The 23,093-nt window shown below is 36.1% G+C and overlaps 1 protein-coding gene across 1 annotated transcript in view; it reads left to right on the top strand.

Annotated features, from left to right (window-relative positions):
* The first annotated feature begins 268 nt into the window (after nt 1–268).
* Nucleotides 269–23,093, top strand: part of RAB1A (RAB1A, member RAS oncogene family) — a 28,148-nt gene continuing 5,323 nt past the window's right edge. Inside the window, exons 1-3 of the mRNA XM_019718073.2 lie at nt 269–496; nt 15,054–15,126; nt 19,469–19,564. Of these exons, the coding sequence (XP_019573632.2) occupies nt 474–496; nt 15,054–15,126; nt 19,469–19,564 (192 nt within the window). The 5' untranslated portion in view covers nt 269–473. The remainder of the gene's footprint in view (nt 497–15,053; nt 15,127–19,468; nt 19,565–23,093) is intronic.

Genomic DNA, 23,093 nt, shown 5'->3' with positions numbered 1-23,093 from the left:
CCTGGCCAGCGAGTCAGCGGGGAGGGGAGCAGGGAGGGGCGGAGGAGGGCGGTGAGAGAGTGGGGAATGGGGAGGGCGACTACCCCTCAAGTACGCATGCACCAGAGGCGCGGGGCTTGGCGGGAAGTTGAGTCCTGGCCTCCGCTCCGCACCGTCAGTTCCCAGCGCCCACATGCGCTCTAGCAACTCTCTTTCCCGGCATGCCACGCGGTGTGGCCGCCCTCTGGGCTGTGTAAAGGCCCTTCGGTCTAAGACTTCCCTATTTCCTGGTTCGCCGGCGGCCATTTTGGGTGGAAGCGATAGCTGAGTGGCGGCGGCTGCTGATTGTGTTCTAAGGGGACGGAATAGGGGAAGACGTTTGCTCTCCCGGAACAGCCTATCATTCCTCTCCTTCGATTACCCGTGGCGCGGAGAGTCAGGGCGGCGGCTGCAGCAGCAAGGGCGGCGGTGGCGGCGGCGGCAGCTGCAGTGACATGTCCAGCATGAATCCTGAATAGTGAGTGCGGGAGAACACCGGTCGGCTGGGTCCGTGGGCCAGCTTGGGAAAGCTTAAAGGGGGCGAGGAGGGCGGGGATGGGCCTCCGCCGGGGTGAGGGGAAGATGATGGGGCAGGAGAGGCAGGTGGACCGGAGTCGGGCCCCATTATCTGACGAAGGAGGGGCGGCCTCGGGGAGGGGTCCGGCCGGAGGGATGAGCCACCCGGGCCTGGACCAGGTCCGGGTGGAGGGCCTGAGGGCCGGGCTGATGCGGAGGAACAGTGTGCTGAGGGGGGTGGGGCGCTCGGGAGTCGGTGGTGGGGCGGTGGGAAGGGGTAGCTTCTCTTGGAGGCAGTGACTTTTGAAGGAGGACTTGTTTTTAAGGGGAGAGGATGTGGGGAGAGCTCTCCTAGAGGGCACTGTCAGACCCTGCGCCGGCCCCTACTCTGCGGAGCTGTCAGAATCGTCTGGGTGGAAACCAGCTTTACTTGTAAATCTTGAGCTTGTTGGCTCTCTCTCCTTCCACCCTCCCCGCCAGGTTGCAGGTAATATGGATGCTTTTCAGGACTGCGTGGGATTGAAGGGAAAGAGTAGATGGTGAGAAGTGATTTAAAATTTTTAGTTCTCTGTTTTAGTTATTTCCTGGAGTTCTTTTAAGAACTCGCCGGGCCCACTGCCTTCCTAAAAACCTGGGCATTTGGGAGAATTTTTTTTTTTTAGAGGACACTAAAGTCATTTTGTTTTGTGTAGGTCAAGGAAAAACATGATTAAAAACGTAGGAACGTCTTTCTGATATTACCAAATTAAAGAAGCTTTTACTGTCAGGTTGAAAGAGAAACGAATGGGCCCTATGATAGATCTGTAGGTTTTGTATTACCTACTTGAATGTTTGCAGATAGGGAATGAGGTTCCATGACGTGTCATGAAAAGTTAATGCATTTCTTTTTCTTGCTTACTCAAGAAGTCACCACAGCAGATGTGACACACCTGGCACTTTTCCTGGGAATTGGTGTTCACTTTCCTTGGGAAGACTTTGTTGGGCTCTCCTTAAGGGCCTTAAAAAAACAAACCCTCCAACAGTTTGCATATATAAATTAATGACTAATCAGAGGAGATTTCATTGGTATTCCTCTTTGGTGTCAGAAGGCTTTGGCGGAGAGGGTGAAATTTGTTTAAAGCAAAAGTCAGGCTTTATTCTAAAAGTTGAGTTTATTTGCTGCTTTGGTCAATTACTGCTAAACATTTTCCCTAAAAGGGTCATCCATCAGTTTAGCTGACTGTCATGTGTGTGTCACATGGCTCTTGCAAAATGCATTCTGACTTCAAGTTTTGTAATACTGTGGTTTGATGCTGACATGTCCCCTTTTTGTGTTAAACAGAAGCTATAGTTTTTGTTAAAATTTTATCAACTTTAAGTTGAGGATACTCTTCTAATAGTGCCATATTTGCTATGTTGGCAAATTAAAACTTTTTAATTTCTTTATGAAGGGCTCCAAGGACAAAGTTGGTTTTGCTTAGTTGGACAGAGTTGAACTAGAGGTCCCTAATGGAGTAGTTTTCCTGGCAACAATAAAGTAATGAAATTGCCATTTTCTGGGGATTTGTAAACCACCTTTGTTAGGACGTTTCTTCATGTATTTAGTACTGTAAATAGACCTTGAAGATTAGTTGAGCAGAACCGTGACATTATGTAGCCTCTGAATTTGTTGCTCCTTTTGTAAAATAAGGAGATAGGAGTCATTATTCCTGTCAAGGTGGTTGTGAGGTTCAAGTGTATGTGAACGAATTTGGAAAACTATAAGAACAGCCTAGGTGGTGTACATTCATTACATGTAAGATAGTCTAGTAGTGCTAGGATTTAGGAATAATAATCCTTACCCTCCGGGAACTTATAATGGAATATAAAAAATAGATTGTATGTATGTTAAATACCAGTAGATAACAGCAAGTTCCAGATGTGTGGCATGGTTTGAAGCAGTAAGATTTCAAAGGAGGGTAGTGGGTTGTGGTTGGCTAGCTGGGTTCAGGAAGGCTTTACAGAAAGACCTGTTAGGGAATTATTAGCAGTAGATTTGGAGAAGCAGAAGGGAATGAGGAAAATTTTTCAAGGGGAAAGAAGGAAGAATGGTTAATAAGTGGCAAGTATTGTAATTCTTGAGTAAATACAGTGCCAAATCATCCTTTCCTTTGAATACTCTAGATCAGGGGTGTCCAAACTGCGGCCCGCGATCCATTGTTAATTGGCCCACAGCAAATTCCAAAAATATATTTAGTTTGCTTAAATAAACCAGGTGAAGCAATATGTACTTCACCTCGAGTGAGTGGCCCGACTGTTTGTATATTTTACCGCGTATGGCCCTTGGTAAAAACCGTTGAAAAAAGTTTGGACACCCCTGCTCTAGATGAATGACCTCAACAGAATCAAACGCTGAAATCATGTTTACATTTTTTTCTGTCATTGAATATGCCAGTACCTGGCCTACTATATATTTTATATTGTGTCTAGTAAAATAATATAGGAGTTCAGGAAAACTTTGGAAAAGTATTAGTGAAAATAACGAGGTTAGAGAAAATTATGGATATTTTATTAGGGAAGGTCACAAGAGCAACGAGCAAAAAGATTTTTAGCAATCTGACTTCAGCAGTTTCTTCTTTTTTCCTTGAATGAAATTTGTTACTATCACAAAAGTAATTAGAGAAAAATTGGAAAATAAAGAAGAAAAGGAAAGAATCCTATTTTATCACCCACATATGAATCTATTTACTTTAACAGCTTGTTCTAAACTTTAAAATCTTATGTTTTTTCTTAAATTAAAACTTTTAATGGGTGGATGCTGCCTTTCATGATTCCATGATGAGTTCTTGACAAAAGGAAAAGTTTGGTTCTTAGAGGGAACAGGATTTTAGATTTATATTGGTTGACATAAGATTACCTGTTGGTAGCTTTATTACTGAATGCATTTGCCTTATGATCTTTAAGTTGTAAGCTTTTGGTTTGGGAGTGAGGAGAATAAGAAGCGTATCAATCACTGATTATTACATTTTAAGCTGTCCCTTTGACTTTTCCATGTTATTTACCTGATTTGGGAGAATTGACAACTCTGGGTTATCTTTATAGTAGAAGTTAAAGATAATGATTGACTCACTTCATTTTCAAGTACGAATAAAAACAAAACAACTGGAAGTAGAATCTGAAAAGTGGAAAAAGTAAATAGAGTCAGAACTTTCTTTCTTCTGGAAAGCTGAAGAAAGATTTTGATTTTCTGAGCTAGGTGGTGAAGCAGGCAATGATTATTTCAGCACACTGGTTAAGAAATACTTAACATTATTCTCATACCAGAAACATTTTTCCTAATCCATTAGTTTCTAGTGGGATTTTTTAGTGTCAAGAAAATCATTTTGGCTGCTTCATCTATAAGGAATGTGTTAATGAAGTATGTGTACCTATCGTGAATATACCAGGTAACTACAGTAGAATAGTCTACTTGGGTCAACTGTGGTTCTTTAATGCACGAAAATTTTTTAATATTTCCCTTGTTTATAGGTTTTTTTTTCTTTTTTAATCATGGCTCCAGATGATATTTGAGATCATGTCTCAAGATTTAGTCAGTCTTTCAAACTTTGTTCTTCTATCATGGTAGACACAAGGAACGTTTGACTTTTGTTTTTTGCCAGTATTGTGCTTTGAATAAATCTGTCTTTTAAGGATTTGAAAAGGACAACAGCAAGTTAATCAGTTCTGTTATCTGTCTGACAGTGTATTTCATTAATAAGTATATCATTACTGGCTTCCATATGATTTTTAGTTAGGATTTTTTGTTAGAAAAGATGCTGAAAATCTACTAAAAGTAAGTTGTAGTTTTGTTGGTTGTTTTGATGACTTTTTTGATGGTGTTGGCAGTGGTTTGAAAAATTCAGAAAAGTTAAAAGAAAAATAACCAGTAATTTCACTATCCAGAATATGATTCCTTAATGTCTAGAGAATCAACAACATATATAATTCTTTGGGTAATGTAAGTTTCCAGTAACTACATAGAATCTCCACGAAATGTATCTTATGTTTTGTGTCAGTGGATGATCATTTAAAGATAACTGATACATTTTGCATTTAAAAATGTCCTATTCCTTTTCATCATAATTAAGTTAAAATAAGGGATATTCATAGTTTCTTAAATATTCCAGCAAGTCTTTTAAAGTTTCTTTAAAAAAATGTCTTAAAGATGGAAGAACTTCAGAATCAAGTGTTCTCTTGCCAATTGTAGTTGGCTTTTAAAGAGAATTTTGCTTTCTGAGTAATTTTATTTCTTGGATGTTTCAGTCTTTTTAAAAAATTTTTTTTTATTTTTTATTCTGGAAGCAGTCTTAGTAATTTCCCTATGTGCTAACATCTTGTTATATTCACATCCTATTAGCAATCCTTTGGCTGTGTATGTGTGTTTTCTTGTTGGCAACTTGTAACTGTATATATACGTGATGTTTTTTATTTTTTTGCAGTTGTAATAGTTAAGTTTCACTTTTGATTAAGAATAGCTTCCTTTTGCTAATGTTATCTACTTTTTGTCTCCTAATATATGAACATATTTAAGATTAAATAAAATGCTTTTTAAGGTTTTGAGATTTTTAAAGATTTGCGAAAAGTTTTAAGATGAAGAGAAACCAAAAATTGGTATAGGATGCCAGTGCATGAGATATTTTAGATGTGTGACTTACCAGCTTTTTACCACTTTGTCTGAATTACATTTTGGAGTTTTAGTAAGAGATTCAGGCAAAATGCCCACACTTTTTTTTTTTTTTTTTTTTTAAATCTCACAGGGAGGGTGGAGCTGTTAAGACTATTCCACTGTTTTCCTGTAGAAGGTGGGGCTGAGACTGCTTCTTTGATGTCTGGAATAGAATTTAGGACGAAAACCTAGGGCTTGGCTTTTTTCTTTTTGAAACCATCCTGTGAGTGTTTTAGATTATAAAAGGGTAATGATGGAATAATGCTTGGGGGGAAAAATACTCGTGAGGCCCCAGAAGCCAGAGAACAAGTGTTTGTTGGTTTGTTGACTGACTTAAACATGTGAAGAAATAGGGTACAACTAAAGATAGGAAATGGAAATTTTTTTTGGTACTTTGTGACTGGTTGGCTTGGTTGGTCAGAACCACCTTGTTTTATTAAATCCAAGGCTGTGATAGGTTCCAGTAAAGTTGATTCTGTTCCATGTTTGTAGATTGCTAATTCTGACAAGTAGTATTAAGTGTGAGTGCCTTTGCTCACAAGGGGAACCAGTCTTTGGAAACAATTTTTCCTAACAATAATGAGTGCTTTGTGTGCTAACCACTCTGTGAGGGTCTTTACACAGGGCATTTTATGTAGTCTGCACCTCCAACCAGTGAGCTTTACAAATGAAACTGAGAAAATTGTATAATTGAAGTTTTCCAAGAGCAGTGATGGATTTAACTTGTCTGAATGTATTTCTTTTGAATAACAATAGAACTTAAGTGGAATTATTCTTTGTCCTTTCCTCTCTGTCTGTAGGTATTTTCTAGTAGCTTGACTTAGGACAGTTATTATTAACCCAGTTATGGTCATGTACCCCTAGGAGCACTGGATGGACCCTGTGGACCGGCTCCCTGTGTCATAATACTCATTTTGCATAAAGTTGCAAGCTGTTCACACTGCTTGAGCCTATTCATAAACCGCAAGTTAAGAATGCCTTATTTAGGAGATTGAAAACAGAAAAGAGAATGTTCACTACCACGCTTGAAATATGGAAACCTGGGAGTGACAAGAGTTTAATTTTAAATCTGAACTAATTGATTTTAAAATGTGAGATTTGTTTGGGCGTGGCTTTATTTTAATGACTTAGTCTATACTTGCCTCTTCCTTTCTTTTTTAAAGTGTTTACCTTTCTCTTCCTCATTAAGTTACTCATATATGGAGTGTTTCCAAGAGTCTTGAAAAAAAGGCACACACCAAATTCACAGAACAGTAGCTTTCACATTAAGAACAATAGGTCATCTCTGTAGTGTCTTTACTACTTTAAAGTCTGTGTGGATGTAGTTAGGATAAATGCCTAGCCGAGTGTAATGTAGTCTTACTTCAGTGGCTTAGATGGAACTTATTAAAATAGTTAAATATCTAGATTTATAAAAGGACATTTGAAGCAACTTGGTGAAATACACACCAGGGATAATTATTTAGTGCTTTATTTGTAGATTGGTGGCTATCACCCACCTGTCCTTGTGAAGAACATTTGGGTTCATCACATACTAAAGCTAATGAAGTCTGAACTCCTAAATTTACCATGCTCTTTTGAGCTGAGCTAACTTATTTACTAAAACAAATGTTCTAAGTTAATTTAAGCTGTGAATCACACTTTCCTTTATATTTGGTCAGGTCCTGTGTCCTAGTTCATAGATGCTTTGATTCATTCTGGTAGGTTTTATATGTAGAACTTACATATTTATGACATTTTAATCATCTGATTATATGAAATATATCGCTGATGGAATGTGGTATGATAAAAAGAACATAGCATTTGGAATGGTAATTCCTAGGTTTAAGTTCAGATTGCCACTTAAACCTCATACAAGTCGTTTATGCCTTTTGAGCCTGTTTCTTTATAAAATGTGATTAGTTTCACCTCAGTTTTGAGTCTCAAGAGTAAACTGTATAGCGCTATACAGACATTATTTGACATGTACATTCTAGTAAGGGATGTTATATGTGTAAATGGCAGGTGGTGTCAAGTTTTCCTTACACATTTAATCATTATGGATTTATCTCTGTCTTTGCTTTAACAGTTTTTTCAGTACATACTTTTAAAATCTTCCAGTGAATTTATACGCAATATATATATATATATACACACACACACACACACACACACACATGCATACATGTGCGTGCACATGTGCGCGCGCGCACACACACGGCTAAATTTACCTTGGAAGAAAGCTCGGTAAAGAAAACAGCCAGCTCTTTCTTTTTCTGTCATCAGTTAGAATATGTTAGGAGGTGAGGGGTTTTTCGTTTTTGTTTTTTAATTATGAAATGTGAACTCTGCTTCCAGGTGCTTACCAATTAGTTAAGAAGGTGACAGGAATAATCAGTATAACAGTATTAGCACAAATAAATATTGTGATACTTTTTTAGGATGGCAAGATAGCGTAAAAGATTTGGGGAAGGGACCTATGATTTCTGTTATTAACAGAAAGGTTTTGTTATGTTTGATGTAGCTGAGGAGTTCCAGAGCCCTTGATGGATGCTCGCTAGTGCTGGTCATATAATAACAATTTGAGTTCCCACCACCTGCCAGAAAATGTATGTATGTACATTACTTCTCTTAATCCTCTGAAGAAATAGTGCCCTAGTTTTACAGATGAGGAAAAGGAGGCAGAGTTGAAGTGGCTTGCCCAAGGGCATTCAGAGGAAGCAGCAGAGTTGGAATTTTAACTTAAGGACCTGTGATTTCACAGTCCAAATATGCTGTTTCCAGTTTACTGTGTGTGGTTAACTTCTAAAATTTAAAATTTAAGCCAGTTAATTAGACAGCTAACATTTTTGTTGTCAATTACTTTAAAATTCATGATTAGAGAGGTCTTTTTAAAAATGTTAAGGGTTTGTGAGTTACATATTGTGAAGGGACCTTTGACTTTCTCCTTTACATCTTGTTTTGGGTTGATATTTAAAGCTTCTTTAGGCTTGAAGTTAATTATTGTATCCATTCTCAGTTTTTCTACCCTCATGACTGTCCTTTAAATATTTATACTTGGGTCCTTAGAAATCACGGATGTCACTGTGAGTAAAGCAAACGAAGCAGAGAACTGCCGTTCTCTTGCTGGAGAGGGCACACGCTGCAGACTATGTTACTATGTATGTTGCCAAGCTTTGGGAGTTGTGATGGGTGTGATTATAGTACTTATAACTATTAGTTGGTAATTTTTAAACTTTCATTTTAAATTATACTGTAAACTCCCGTGATGCCTTGTCATCCATCATCTGAACAGAAGCTTTGGATAAGTAGCTTCAAAGTTTTTGTCTATAGCTCTTAAGATTTTTCAAGTTACCTCATGGTTTGGATGGAGGAAGGAAAAATAATTGCCACTTATTGTGCTCCTATAATATGCCAGACAACTGTGTTAAGAGGTTTTAGAGGCATTATTTCTAATCCTGATAAGAAACCCAATTGGGTGGTAGAGGATGCTAATACAGTCTTCTTACAGATGAGGAAATTGAGGCTCACAGTGGTTGAATACCTTGCCTCAATTACAGCTAGTATGAGATGGTTCCTGCATTCTAATGCAGATCTTTCCAGCTCTAGAACCTATGCAGGCTTTGAAAGGTAAGGAGTTAGAGGTCATTTACACCTCCTCCTGGGCAGGTTTCTCAGCTAAATATTTGTTGTTACATAGGTTGTAAGACCACCTATTCTTTTGTCCTCTTGTATGACTTGCCACTTCCTTCAGCACTGCCAAAATTGCCCTCATTTTCGGAATTCCAGCGTTGAATTTTTGGAAAATTAATCTATTGTCTATAAATATCAAAGAAAAACATCCCTTTTAGGTGTTGATTATGGGGATAGTTTTTAAAAAATTGCTTGGCTAATTTCTTAAATTTGGAGGAAAGACTACTGCCTTCTCAGATTCTTGGTAATTGATTATTTTGACTAACAGGTTGCTTCTGTCTCTAGCTGGATGCATATTTATATTTATTTAATCACAAAACTAACATGTGCTGTATAAAATTCAAACAGTATAGAAGCATATGAAGTAACTAAAAGTTCTTACCTCTTTTCTCCAGCCTGATAATCAATTTTGAATTTTCTGTGGAGCATACGTAAAGTAAGCAAAAAAGAAAAGTGGATGTCAAACACAATTATTGTAACTCAAGTTTTTATTAATCCTTCCATACCCCAAGGGCTAACAGAATAGTGTGTAGTTTAATAATGAATTAATAGTGAATTATATAATACAATAGTTATGATTTTGTTTTAAATTTGATACGTGAACTTAGTTTTAGGTATTTTCAAATGTGACATGTATGAAAGTTAAAAATAACGTGAAGGTAAAAGTAATATTCCTCTCATGCAAGTGAAGTAGTTCTAGATGAAAGAGAACAAACTTAGTTTCCATTGCACTTTTTAAAATATCAGGCCTTTGTTAAGGTATACTTATAGCTGACATTATGAAATTGGTATTTTGCGGGTACTATTTGGATAAAAACAACTAGACAGTATAGTCCTCCACTGTTTTACTTTGTCTTCTCATTCTTGGTATATGTTTCCAAAGGGTGGAATGTTGAAAGGTACGTGTTAATAATGTCAGTCAACTTTCTCTTAAAAAATATTCACGGACGTGAACTATGTCTGTCTGATAATCCAAATTTTATTTCATAAAAGAAAAACTGTTTATTCTAATTTAATCCAGAAAGTGACTTTATGTACTTGTGGTTATATTGAGAATATGCCAGTGCTATCTACTTACGACCTTGACCTACTCTACCTACTTAGAAATCATTTGTGTTATGGCAGGTGAGCCGAGCGAACTTGGCAAAGGTGTTAAGTCATTGAATAAACACTCTGATTAAAAAATTTTCCTGTCCCTAAGTAACCTTTTTTTCTGGTTATAAAAGTAATACAGGCTTACTGCAGACTGTTAAAAAAGTATAAAGAAAAGTAGCCATCAATTGTAATCCTACAATTTAAAAGTGTCAATTTTTCCAAATCTTTTATGTATGTGCAAAATTTTAAAAAAACAAAAATGGGTTATACTAAATAAAATGTACTATAATCTTTTCACATAACAGTGTTTCACGTAGCAGTCTCTTTTGAGATTTTAGAATTTCCAGTAGCATTTTAGAGGCAGAAACAAGTGGATTTATCCCATACTTCATGTTTAGTATACATAGTTTGGTAAAGGAAAGCAGTTACCTAAATAGAATTTTGAACTGAGATCTGTTTTAGTAATTTTTTAAAAGAATATTTTTTCATGCTTTCACAGTAGTGAGTTTGTTAAAGGTGTAGAAAATATTGGTGCTTGCATGCAAAAATGGCATAGGTATTAAGATTATGTTCATTCAGATCATAAATCATGGAAATAGAGAATCTCCAGTAATGCTAAAGTAGACCATAAGTTGACTTACAAGACGAACTGTTAGCAAAAATAATTTTTTACTTGTTATTATCTTTGATGCCCCATCATCCAATTGTGAATAGCCTGTTAATTTCCCTCTGTCTACCCCTTTCTATCTAGCTTTAATCTATGTCAGTCTTAACTTGTCTTAGTTTTCTCACTGAATTATCTCCTCTTTAAATGAAAACATGATACTTCTTTATGGTGTTATAAATTTAAGCAGTTCAAAAGAATTTTCTCTAATACTAAAAACACTTGCGCCTCAAAAGCAGCTGTCGTTTAAGTTTTTATTTTACAGATTCCAGCATAATTTATGATTCCTTGATTTAACTTGAGAAAACACAAAATATCTCATGTTTAAAAAATATTAGGAGCTAGATTTTCTAAGAGATTGTTGTTTGTACCCATTTTACTAATGTCCTCATAGGTTTTTTTTTAAACCTTGTTGAAATAAATTTAGATTTATAGAAGAATTCTAAAAATAGTATAGAGAATTCCTATATACCTTCACCCAAGTTTCCCAAATATTAACATCTTACATACCATGGTACATTTATCAAAATTAAGAAGTTAACACTGGTACATTATTAGCTAAACTATAGAGTTGTATTCCAATTTCTGTACTACTGAATGTCCATTTTCTGTTCCAGGATTTAATCCATGATACCATGTTGTATTTAGTTGTTATATCATATTAGCTTCCTTCAATTGTGCCTTGTTTTTCATGATCTTGACACTTTTGAAGAGTAATGCAAGGTATTTTGTAGCACGTTCCTAAGTTTACATTTATCTGATGTTTTTTCGTGATTAGATTGGGCTTACGGATTTTGGGGAAGATACCACAGAGGTGAAGCACTCTTCTCATCACATCCTATCAGAGGGTACATGATATCAGTACGACTTGTTACAGGTGATATTCACCTTGATCACTTAGTTAAGGTGGCATCCATTGGGTTTCTCCCGTTGTAAGTTTACTATTGTTTTCTTTCCGTAGTCTGTTAGAAAGCAGTCATTAAGAGCACACACTCCAGCCAAGGGAATTAATAAGCTCCATCTCCTAGAGGAAGGAGAATTTAAAGAATTTGTGAGCATGTTAAAACCACCACAGTAATAAGTAAATATTTTGGAGGACATTCTTTGAAGCCATGCAAGTATTGCTTCTCCTTAAAGTTGCACCCACTAATTTTAGCATTCATTGGTGGGTCCTGCCTGCAGCAGTTACTATGGCGATGATCTGCAGGTGATTTTCTGTTTCGTTTCCTCTACAGGTGTTATTTGGAATCCTCATGTAAGGAAGGTTTATCTCTTCTCTCCCACTTATTTAATCATTTATACCAGTAGACTCATGGATATTTAGTTTACTCTTTGGGTTTTAATACAATACATGGTTGTTTACTTTATGGCTCAAATTGTTCTGCTTTGGCCATTGGGAAAAATTTCAGGTTGGCTCCTCCTGTGTCCTGTGTGCCATGTGCCCGTCCATTTTCTCCCCCTATTATTTTGCCTGAAGTGTTAATCAAGGATGGCTATAGCCATTGGCTGTATCTCAGGATGAAAGAGGCTGATTAAAAACGTAAAGTTAAAATGCCCTCTGCATTTTTAGCGCATGCTTTGTAAAAGGCACAATGCTAGATTTTGGATACACAGATGAATAAATCAGTTTACCCTCACACTCAACAGGTAGGTATGTTGAATATAAGAGTAGGGGAAAATAGACTCCAGACTACTTAGGGGGGGAAGTATGAAGTGTTATAGTAAATTAGATGTAAAAAAAACTAGAGGAAGCTCTGATATGGGAACAGTGGAAAGGATTTACTAGAATAATATAGGAGAATGTTGATTACAGTTGTAACGCTAAAGATTTCTGAATTAGCATTTTTTCGCTTAAGTCAAAATTGTATTGTAGACTGAAAACCTAATCCAAATTCTTAAGGAATAAAGGAAAAAATGTATTTAAAGTCACCATGTGCTATATTATTCTTGACTCTGTACCAAAATTCTCACCGCGTGCTTTCTAATTTTAGGTGTGCACATTGTCAACATTTTTACTGTTTTGTTCTGTAATTATAGTTAAAGAAATATATTTAAGGAATCTCAAATCTCTGAATTCTCTTGAACATTCAGTATATTAATAGTTTAGAAATAAGCTACTACAGTAGTAGGTAATTTTAAATGTGCCAGTGCAAGTAACATACAAGTAACACTCTGGTGTGTATATTCAATAACGGGAGGAACTTTGTGAGTTAGACTTTGTTTGCGATTCTCCATGTCTTCTGTCATGTTAGTAAAGCAGATGGTTTGGAAGAGAACGAAATAATAGACCTTTGAACAGTGTGGAGGTTAAGGGCTCCCACGGTGCAGCACGGTCTAAAATCCCCGTGTAACTTAAGTCGGCCGTCCGCATACATGGATTCCCAACTGCAGATTGAAGATACTGTTAACCCTTAGACAATGTGGATTTAAAAAATTTGTGTATAAATGGACTCATGCACTTCAAACCCGTGTGTAAGTCTTGTTTAGCAGTGATTATTTCATTGCAGAGTACTCAACTCTTCATGTTATATATAATGACTGTGACCCTTAAATTATCCGGAACTCATAAATTAATGTTTAAAATAACACTGTAACATTTAAAAAGAATGTGATAATTGAAAAAAGGTGATTTAAAAAAAAGACTATTAATTTCTTGAAACCATAATGTAATTTGTAGCACACTTACGTAGGAAGCATTCATTACTCTGAAATAGAAAAGTTCATCTTTAAGGTAATGACTGCAACCTCCGGCGACATCTGTGGCCCAGTGCTGTCAGGTATTGTAACAGGGTCACATACAATTGATTGAGGGGATGTTTATTGAAGGTCTGTTAGATGCCTGGCACTGTGCTCGGGGACATTGGTAAATTCAGGGCATCTCTGGTGTTGAAACTTCTGTTAAAAACTAAGGAACTATAGTAGTATCATCCAATGGTGTGATTATTCATGCGAACTGAAATGTTAAGTCCTTACCATGTACTCGTCACTAATGTTCAGGATTCATCATTCTTAAGAATTTGGTCTAATTAAGGAAGAGGCTGTGAATAGTACTAAAGTCAGTCAGCAACTGGACTGCCTGATAGAAGCTGTGTGGTATTAAGTATCAATCATTAAAGGGTAAAATTTTACAGTCCTTCTCCCCCCCCCCTCCTTTTTTCTTTGGTAGCTCAAACTGGAAAGGATATTATTTAGTTCATCCTGTGCTTCAGTCACCTTAAAGACTTGTTTAAAAGCTTATTTCCTTCTATGACCTTTAGTTTGCTGCTGACTAGGGCACTTTGGATTTTTTGTTTCTTGGGATATAATTAGGGACAATAAGTCTACTATGGTACGGTAACTTGGTATAAGCAAAATGATGTATTTTAATACACATCACTGTAAACCTATGTAACAATTGATGGATATTCACAAAGAAGATTACTGCCAAAAGTTTTACATCTTGCTTACAGTGTAAATATAATTGTAATGTAAATTTAAATTGTGAGTGATACTTGGGTTACACCTGAAGTAGGTAGCATTTTTGAAAAACTAAGTCACAAAGAACAAAATTGTAACTCATGTTCCTATCTTCTAAAAAAACCCCTATAAATTCTGGTTATTTTTATCTTTTTGGGATAGCTTAAAAGAACATATAGAACTGGTCAGAGTTAGGAAGAATCTGTGAGGGATTCCTTTGGAAACCATGGGCAAAGTCTGTTGTCTTCAGGTCCATGAAGGAATCCTGTTCCATGAGGGAATCTTTGAGTCAGGCCTGGCAGTGGTCAGTGTACCTAAACAGAGCCTAACTTTCAGTGTTTTCTGAAGAATGCTTTAATACAACCATAGAATGTAAAGTTGTGCATTTGCGTAAACGGCCTTTGATTTTTTACCATATCTTCAGTTTAAAATGTTTATAATGCAGGCTTTCAGAAGTTAAATGATTCTTTTTTTAAAGGGAGAATTTTCAGGTGGATTTTAGGAAAGAATCATAAAAGCCCCTTCATTAGAGGATTGCTATGAAATAATGATTTGATCTTAGAATTTGAAGGAGATATTTATGTTTCATTGGCAAGAACAATGGAAAGTTAATTTCCTATATTCTAATACTGCAGAGGGAGTGGGATTTATCTCGCATAGTTTTTTCGGCTCTCCAAGAATATGCATCACTTAGGTTTCCTTTTATTCTTTCCTTGGAAGTGGAATGGAAGTTCACTGTTCTCAGAGATGATGGGTAGCACTGTGTATCTTTTACATAATTCTGTCCTGTTCAGTGATTCATCAAAAGGGCTTCTGCTGTTGGTTGCAATTTTGGCTTCCGTTCAGGGCTTTTCGGGAACTATAGTCTTCCTCGGTGAGCTGCTTGTTATTGTTGCTATAGTTTTGTTTTTGCAGAATTTACAATGCAATATGATTTTTATTAATGTGACTTTCTTTTTCTTTTTGCAGTGATTATTTATTCAAGTTACTTCTGATTGGAGACTCTGGAGTTGGAAAGTCTTGCCTCCTTCTTAGGTTTGCAGTAAGTTGAAATTGAAATGCCTTTAAAGAAATTAATGCTGTGTATGTTTTCTAGGTAGACGAAAGATTAAATAATTTTATTCAGAATAAATTAATTCTTCTAGAATTTATGTATTTAAAGCCTCCAAGTATACATCCCAGTGATATCTTGGAGTCCTAAATAAAAGAAATGCTGTTGCTCTTAAATTCAGCAAATTGTGGTTATAAAGTCAAAGTGATAGTTTTTGTAGAGGTCAAACAATGTTTCATTCCACCATAGATAGTGAGGTGAAGGGAAAATAGTTGGCCTGTGTTGAAAGTGACTTGATAGAAGATGAATCGTCAAGTAAAAGTTTAATAGTAGAACAAAAAGTAAAAGCAGGGCCTGGTACAAACTTTTCTGACAGTGGCACAGTGTTCTATATACTGAAATTTACAAACAGATGTATGACTTTCAATCTAATGACTAGAATTCACGGTCTCCTTCATAGTGTTTATGTGTGTTTATCAACTGCCTTCAAATTCAGTATGTTTTCCTTCTCAGTATTTCAATCATTGGTTCTCAGAGTATGGATTAAAGACCCCTGGGGATTATCAAGACCCTCTTAGGGGTCCATGAAATCAAAACTATTTTCGTACTAATATTAAGCTGTTAGTATTTACTAAGTAAATAATTACTTAGTACTAAGGCAAAAGACATTTGCCTCTTTCTCTGTGTTGACATTTGCTCTGACGCCGCAGAAGCAGTGGCGGGGTAAGAGTGTAGGTGCCTCGCATTGCTTAGCCCACACTGCTCACACTCATGGTCTTAGCTCTCTTCACCCAAAGCGGAGTGGGGGCGGGGGGGGGGGGAACCGTTTCCACTTCAGAGAGTCTGGTGAAACAGTAAAAATGAGTAAGTTTTAAAAATCTTGATCCTTGAGGATTTGTTTTTAAGCATTATGTTGTGAAGAAATGAAGAGTATGCCTAAAGCACTTCTACTGCTTAATAGAGTGTTTTGGTTGTCTCAAGGAAAAGAAAAGCAAAATTCTTTTTTTCACTTGAAAGAACAACTGACAGACAAACTATAGTTATGTATTATAGATTGGGTATTGGGCAGACATTTCTTCAAATGAACCGAGACTGTCATTTCAAGGAAAATATTTGATAGCATTTGCTGCCTGTAATAAAATTCAAGCTTTCAAGGGAAAATCAGAATTTTAGAAAACGTATAATTCACCACCGTTAAGTTGACAGCACCTCAGATGCTTAATATGACTTTTCTGATTACATGAATGATAATATTAGCGTCATTTAAAAAATATGTATACTTTTATTATATGTCATAGTTTAAAAATGAAACCATGAAGTACCAAAATAAAACATAAGTGATTCTTTAATCTTGTGAAAGTATTTTCTAACAAAAAATTAGGAAAAAAAAGATGGTTAAATTTGATGGCATTAAAATTAACATCAAGCACATAAAACTATTAGAAAACAAATGACAATGAGCAAAACATATATATGAGGAAAGGGTGATATTTTCAATATACCAGCACACCTACACATTAATAAGAAAAAGATGTCCTGATAGAAATATGGGGAAACACGTGAGCAGGCAGTTCACACAAGAAGAAATATAAATTGCCAATAAATACGAAAAAACATTCAATTTTATTTGTAATTAAAGGCTTAAAATTAGATTTTACTTAATTTTTATTAAATTGGCAAACATTAAAAATAAGAATGATTTCTAGTATTAAATCAGCAATTATAGGTAGGTGGGAAGAATCTGGCATCTCTTGATGAAAATGGCTAGATAGCCTGAGGTATTTGTGCTGCCAGGAAAATCCTCTCTGGGACACCTATTGATCTAAGTTACAGGTTTTGAGTGCTACCTACACAGTAAAATCACCTGGGAAACATTTAAAAAAATACTGATATCTGGATCCCCAAAATAGAGATGAGCTACAAAAGGTATAATAAAGAAATGCATAATAAGCTATGGGAGTACAGAAGGAAGGATCTCTTTAACCATTGGCTGAGGAATTGGAGAATGTTTGGACAATTAGTATTGCCTTTGCTCAAATTGAAGTATAAATAAAAATTGCCATATGACCCAGGGACAGGGGAATAAGGGGTATGCAGAAAGATATACTGAGAATTTGGACAGAAGGAAGAGAGCATGTGCAGTGGCTCAGAGACCTGCAGGTAAGGATCATTTAGGGATTTATAAGAGTTCTCACAAAGCATTTGTAAGTATTTCTAACAAAATACCTGGCATGTAGAAGTGCCAAGTGAATATTTATTGCATTCATTTTATTCTCTGTCCACTTTATACAGTATCTGATACTTACTAGACATGCAATTAAAAATAAATAAAAATTTTCAAAATGAGTGTCTAGTGATGATGAGCGGTTTGTCAAATTGCATTCAATTCTTTAAATATGTAATTTCCTTTTACCAAATGATTCTACATGTGCCTAAGTGTGAACATGCGAGGAAGAGAAGTCAATATAATTATACCTCTAGCCACTTGGAACTCCCTCTGATTACATTTTACAATTTTCTTTAGTTTTTTTTTTTTTTCCCCCAATCCCATATATGCATCAGAGTCAGCATTATCAAGACATGCCCACACTGGCTTTGTTAATGATTTTTTCCCCTTCTCTTTGTTGGAATGTTGTAATGCAGATCTCAAACATGTCATTTCCCCCCTATATACTTCAGAATGCATTTCTGAAACCTGGACATTTTCATATAAAATAACATTGCCATTGTTGATTTAGAAAATAAATTTCCCTCATTGTCTCAGAAGTGTTGGTATTACAGTTGGTTTGAATCAAAGTTCAAACATGGTCCACACATTCCATTTGGTTGTTTTGCTGCTTAGTCTCTTAGAGTTTTTCCAATCTCTTCCTTTTTAATTTGTATATTTTTCATGTCATTTACTTTTCGTAGAAACGGGGGCAGTTTTCCTATAGATGGTATAACATTTTAGATTTGTCACTTTGCTTCCTTGTGGTATCTTTAAACTGTTCAAATCCCTTGTGTTGCTATAATTAGAAGTAAGCCCCAAGCTGTGATTTCCTTATGGTAACTGCTAGCCCCATGCAGCTGTATACATTAAAATTAACTAAAGTTGAAGAGAATTAAAAATTCAGTTCTTGTTCTCACTGGCCACTTGGGGCTAGTGGCTCCTGTATTGATTGGCTCAACTTATAGGACCTTTCCATCATCAAAGAAAGTTCTTAATAGCTTTGGGTTTAATTAGATTTTGGCCCATTTTTGTTGGCAGAATATTTCCTAGGTGGTGCTTTGTGCTTGCTAAGATTGTTCAGTGGGTTTAGGTGGTGATAGCCTGATCTCTCCATTCACATATCTTTTCATAAACATTTTCACTTAAAGAAAAAACAGTTTTGTTTCCATTCTGGTAAAATGGTCATAACAGATATTTGAGAAAAATTAATTTTTATAAAGTTTAACATTGGGTTAAACATTGTTATATGAAAACTTGTACACAAATGGTCGTAGCAGCATTATTTCTAGTAGCCAAAAAGTAGAAACAACCCAGATGCCCATCAACTGATGAAGGATAAACAAAATAATATACCCACAGCCATCAGAAGGAATGAAGTACTGATACATACTATAACACGGATGAACCTTGAAAACTTTATGCTGAGTTCAAGAAGCCAGACACAAAAGGCCACATATTGTAGGATTCCATTCATATGAAATGTCCAGAGTAGGCAAATCTATAGAGACATAAAGCAGGTCAGTAGTTTCCAGGGTCTAGGGGCAGAGGAGGAAATGGAGAGTGACTGCTGCTGTGTAAAGGGTTTCATCACTGAGTGATGAAAATTTTCTGTAGTTAAATAGTAGTGATGGTCGCACAGCCATGTGAATATACTAAAAATCACTGAATTGTACACTTTTTAAAAGGGTAAATTTTATGTGAATTTTTAAAAGTCATAACTAGGAAATAAAATTGACTTCTAAAAAATTCCAGGAGAGTGACATGATCATTGCTTTGTGGTGAATAAATTGGATGAGGGGAGGGAGAACAAGAGTTTCACTGATTAGCAATTAGGAAAATCATTCATAATCATTGAAAATATAAAACCTTTTTCTGTATAATGTATGTAAAAAATTTGCCAAGAGATTTGGAAAAATTAAAGAATAGCTACTGAAAAAAATCTTAAAAAGAAACTACTGTTAAATACTGCTTTGTAATCAGAACACGAACTGAGTATTGGCGCAGGATGGAGTGGTTGTTCTCAACGTATTATGCCTTATAAACTATCAACTTTGTAGATAAAGTTAACATGTTATTTACTCTATTGAGCGTTAATTTTAATCATTAACTTTCTTTTCCCTTCAGGATGATACGTATACAGAAAGCTACATCAGCACAATTGGTGTGGACTTCAAAATAAGAACTATAGAGTTAGATGGGAAAACAATCAAGCTTCAAATAGTAAGTAATCTTTGGACGAAGTTTTTTATTGAAATTATTTTGGTAAACTTAGAATGTATTTGTTTTCTAATATGTTAACGAAATTAAATTTAAAGTATCTTTAAGACTCATACATCTATGATAGTGGTAGAGTAAGAATTGTTTAGATTAAAAATGATTTCTCTAAGAGTACCTTCCTCATTGAATTTTCTGTTCATAAAGCAGAGAAATTACATGTTTTAAGTCAAACTTAGTCCTAATTCTTTTTCTTGTGCTTTTACCAGCATAGTCTATGTTGAAGTTTACCTTGTCTAATAGTGAAAATATATCGAGCATTTTATTTGTCTTTTACAGTGCTCTGAATATTGTGCAATATGAAAAGAAACCTGGGGGAGGTTCTTCGTACGTGGCTTAGGTGAAGTGTTCAGTTGACCCTTAAACAACAGTTTTAACTGCGTAGGTCTGCTGATACATGGATTTGTTTCAATGACCGTGATGTTCAGTTGACCCTCACAATTGAAACCCGCATTGTCCAAGGGTCAGCTGGCGGTTGGGAATGCGCATATGTGGAAAGCAGACTTAAGTTGTATGTGAATGTTTTACTGCCCCGATCGTGGGCACCCCAACCTCTGTGTTGTTCAAGGGTCAGCTATATTTATTTAGTTCAGTTAGATTTATTAGATAGTATGTACCAACTCTGAGAAACATAGAATTTTATTGGAAAAGAACTTTGCTTTTCTAACATGTTTTACAGCTCAGAAAATGGATGCTGAGAGATTTAATGACTTGATTACAGTTACTAGCAGAGCCAAGTGATTCAAACCTTCTGTCTTCAATATTGTGTGTCCCTGTGCCATCCTAGCCCCTTATCCATCCTTACAACCCTAACGCCAAGTTAAAAACAACAATCATAGTATAGTAGTTCAATTGTCATTGCTTTAATATGGGTCTGGGACTACCAGTGTGGACATGTGGATATAGCTGTGGTCTTAAAAATATTAATCTCTGGGTATCTTTAGAGTTGACTAAAAGTATAAGGTGGCATAGAAAACCAGTGACTATTGTTTTCATGAAATGGATAATATACTGAACTGAGAGTTCCAGATTTGGAGGTAGAAAACTTGGATTCATTGTCTTCATTCTGGCATTTATTAGAGTCATGGGTTTAACTCACTTTTCAGCCTTTTTCCTGAGACAGTTTCCTATCTACATATTGAGTGTGGTGCTACTGGATTTACTAAATCATAAGGTAGTTGTGAGAACCAAATGTAGTATCTCTGTGTATGTGTATGTGATAATGTATATGAAAGCGCTTTGTAAACTTTTGGGCAGTACAGTAGTCCCCCCTTATCCATGAGGGATACGTTCCAAGACCCCCAGGGGATGTCTGAAACCACAGCTAGTACCGAACCCTATATATACTATGTTTTTTTCTTATAACTATATACCTGTGATAAAGTTTTAATTTGTAAATAAGGCACAGGAAGAGATTAACAACAACTAACAATGAAATAGAACAGTTATAACAATATAGCATAATAAAAATTATGTGAATGTGGTCTCTCAAAATACCTTACTGTACTGGACTCACCCTGTGGCAATGTGAGATGATACAGTGCCTGTGTGATAAGATGCAGTGAGGTGGATAAGCTGGGCACGGGATGACTTATGTCGGGGTGGGGTGGAGTGCCACGGCACGAGATCTTATCACACTACTGAGAATGGCATTCAATTTCAAACTTAGGAATTATTTCTGGGATTTTCCATTTAATATTTTTAGACCACGGTTGTCTGCGGGTAACTGAAACTACAGAAAGTGAAACCGCGGATAAGGAGGGGACTATTGTGTACAAATGTTACTGATAATATACCCACATGAATGGCTATGATAGGTAATTTTTTTTAGTGGCTCCCTTATATTTCTTTCCCTGGTAAGGAACAGAAAGGTACATTATAAAAGAATTGTGGATTTTGATACAAGTGAACACACATGATACTCCACATTAGGACTTGCAGGGATATAGTTATCACAGATAGCTTGCAATACTTTAAGCCATAGAACAGATTACTTTCCATATTGATTTATTTCCCATTATACATAGCACTTTATACTTGGCACCATAAAGGATTTTTCAGAAAGATGTACCCAGCTTCTAACTACTGATATGAAATGATTGTTATATGTGATCATTTGTCTCTATAGGATTTGAGTGTGTATTCGGGAAACATGCATATACTGCTACTTTCCTATGGCTGGAACGGATCTTAATAGGTCACTCACTCAGTCTTCCTTTCATCTTCAGTAGGAATTTCCTTTCCATATCTGGTGCCTTCCTTTGAACATTTTAAGGAAGCTCACCATTTTTCAAAGACGCTAGTTCCGTTTATAAATAATCTCTAATTTTTAATTCTTTATATTGAGCTGAAGCCAGTTTCCTTTAACTTCTATCTTTTATTCCTTTGCCTTTTGGAGCTGCCTGAATGAGAGTAATTCCTTTTCTGTTGGCAGCCTGCCCTTTAGATTGATTTTATCACAACCTTTACCTCTGAAGTCAGTTATTTCTTTCTGGAAGCATGTTTTCAGAACCTTTTACAATTTGAGTTACTCTTGTGTTTTATAAGTGCCTTTTATTAAGATGTGATTTCTAAAATCAAATACAAGATATAGTGCAGCCAATGTGGACTACATGAGGTAAATCCTCTCTTGATTTGGACTCTGAATTTTTTTCTCCCCGTCTTGGACTTCGGGGACTCATGGCCTTTTGTCATCATTAATCCATTCAAGGTTATTAAAAAAAAGCATCTAAATTTATCACATTTGCGCTGTCTCATTAGCCAAATTACCTACTAATTTGGCTCTTACAGCTTTGGGTTAATTTTTGTTTTTAAAAAGTCTTATACTTTGTGACTGTTTTTAAAATCTAAGTGCAAAATTTTACTTTTGCCCCATTGCATTTCATCTTGCTTGGCTTGAGTTGTTATCCTTCCAAGTTTTAGGTCTTTCAAAGTGTTTATGTTGATCTATGTTTTAATTATCCTTTTAGCTTTTCCTTTTCAAGTGTGTCATCTGGGTCTTTTTTCAGACTTAGTGATTACAAAACATTCAGCAGAGCAGGGCAAGTACAATCCAGTCCCATATAATGGAAGGCATCTTTCTATGATTGTTCCTCCATTGATGAAGTATTTATGGAAATGCTTATGTTACACCAGGTCTTCAGATAGATTTGAGGTTACAGAGATAAATGAATTATAGCCCCGGAGGAGGAGATGCCATTTAAGTGGGAGAGACAAACATGGGAAAATCAGTTACCCTGCGATTATGAAGGGTAATGAGGATTAGATACAAAGAGTGATCAGTTACAGGGAAAGGACTGTTAGGATATGGAGTTAGGAGACTTGAGTGTGGCAGGGAGATAACGGAAAGTTTACTCTTTGGATGCCATTGCTTAGTCAGCTAAAATTCTTTGTAAACACTTATTCAGAAACGATTTATTTTCTTGTGCGATCTTTGTGAAGGGGGTTAGTGGGTGGAGAAGAGAAGGAAGAACTC

The sequence above is a fragment of the Rhinolophus sinicus genome, linkage group LG05, assembly GCF_036562045.2.
Source record: "Rhinolophus sinicus isolate RSC01 linkage group LG05, ASM3656204v1, whole genome shotgun sequence".
Lineage (NCBI taxonomy): Eukaryota > Metazoa > Chordata > Mammalia > Chiroptera > Rhinolophidae > Rhinolophus > Rhinolophus sinicus.
This window is presented reverse-complemented; position numbering and strand designations above follow the sequence as displayed.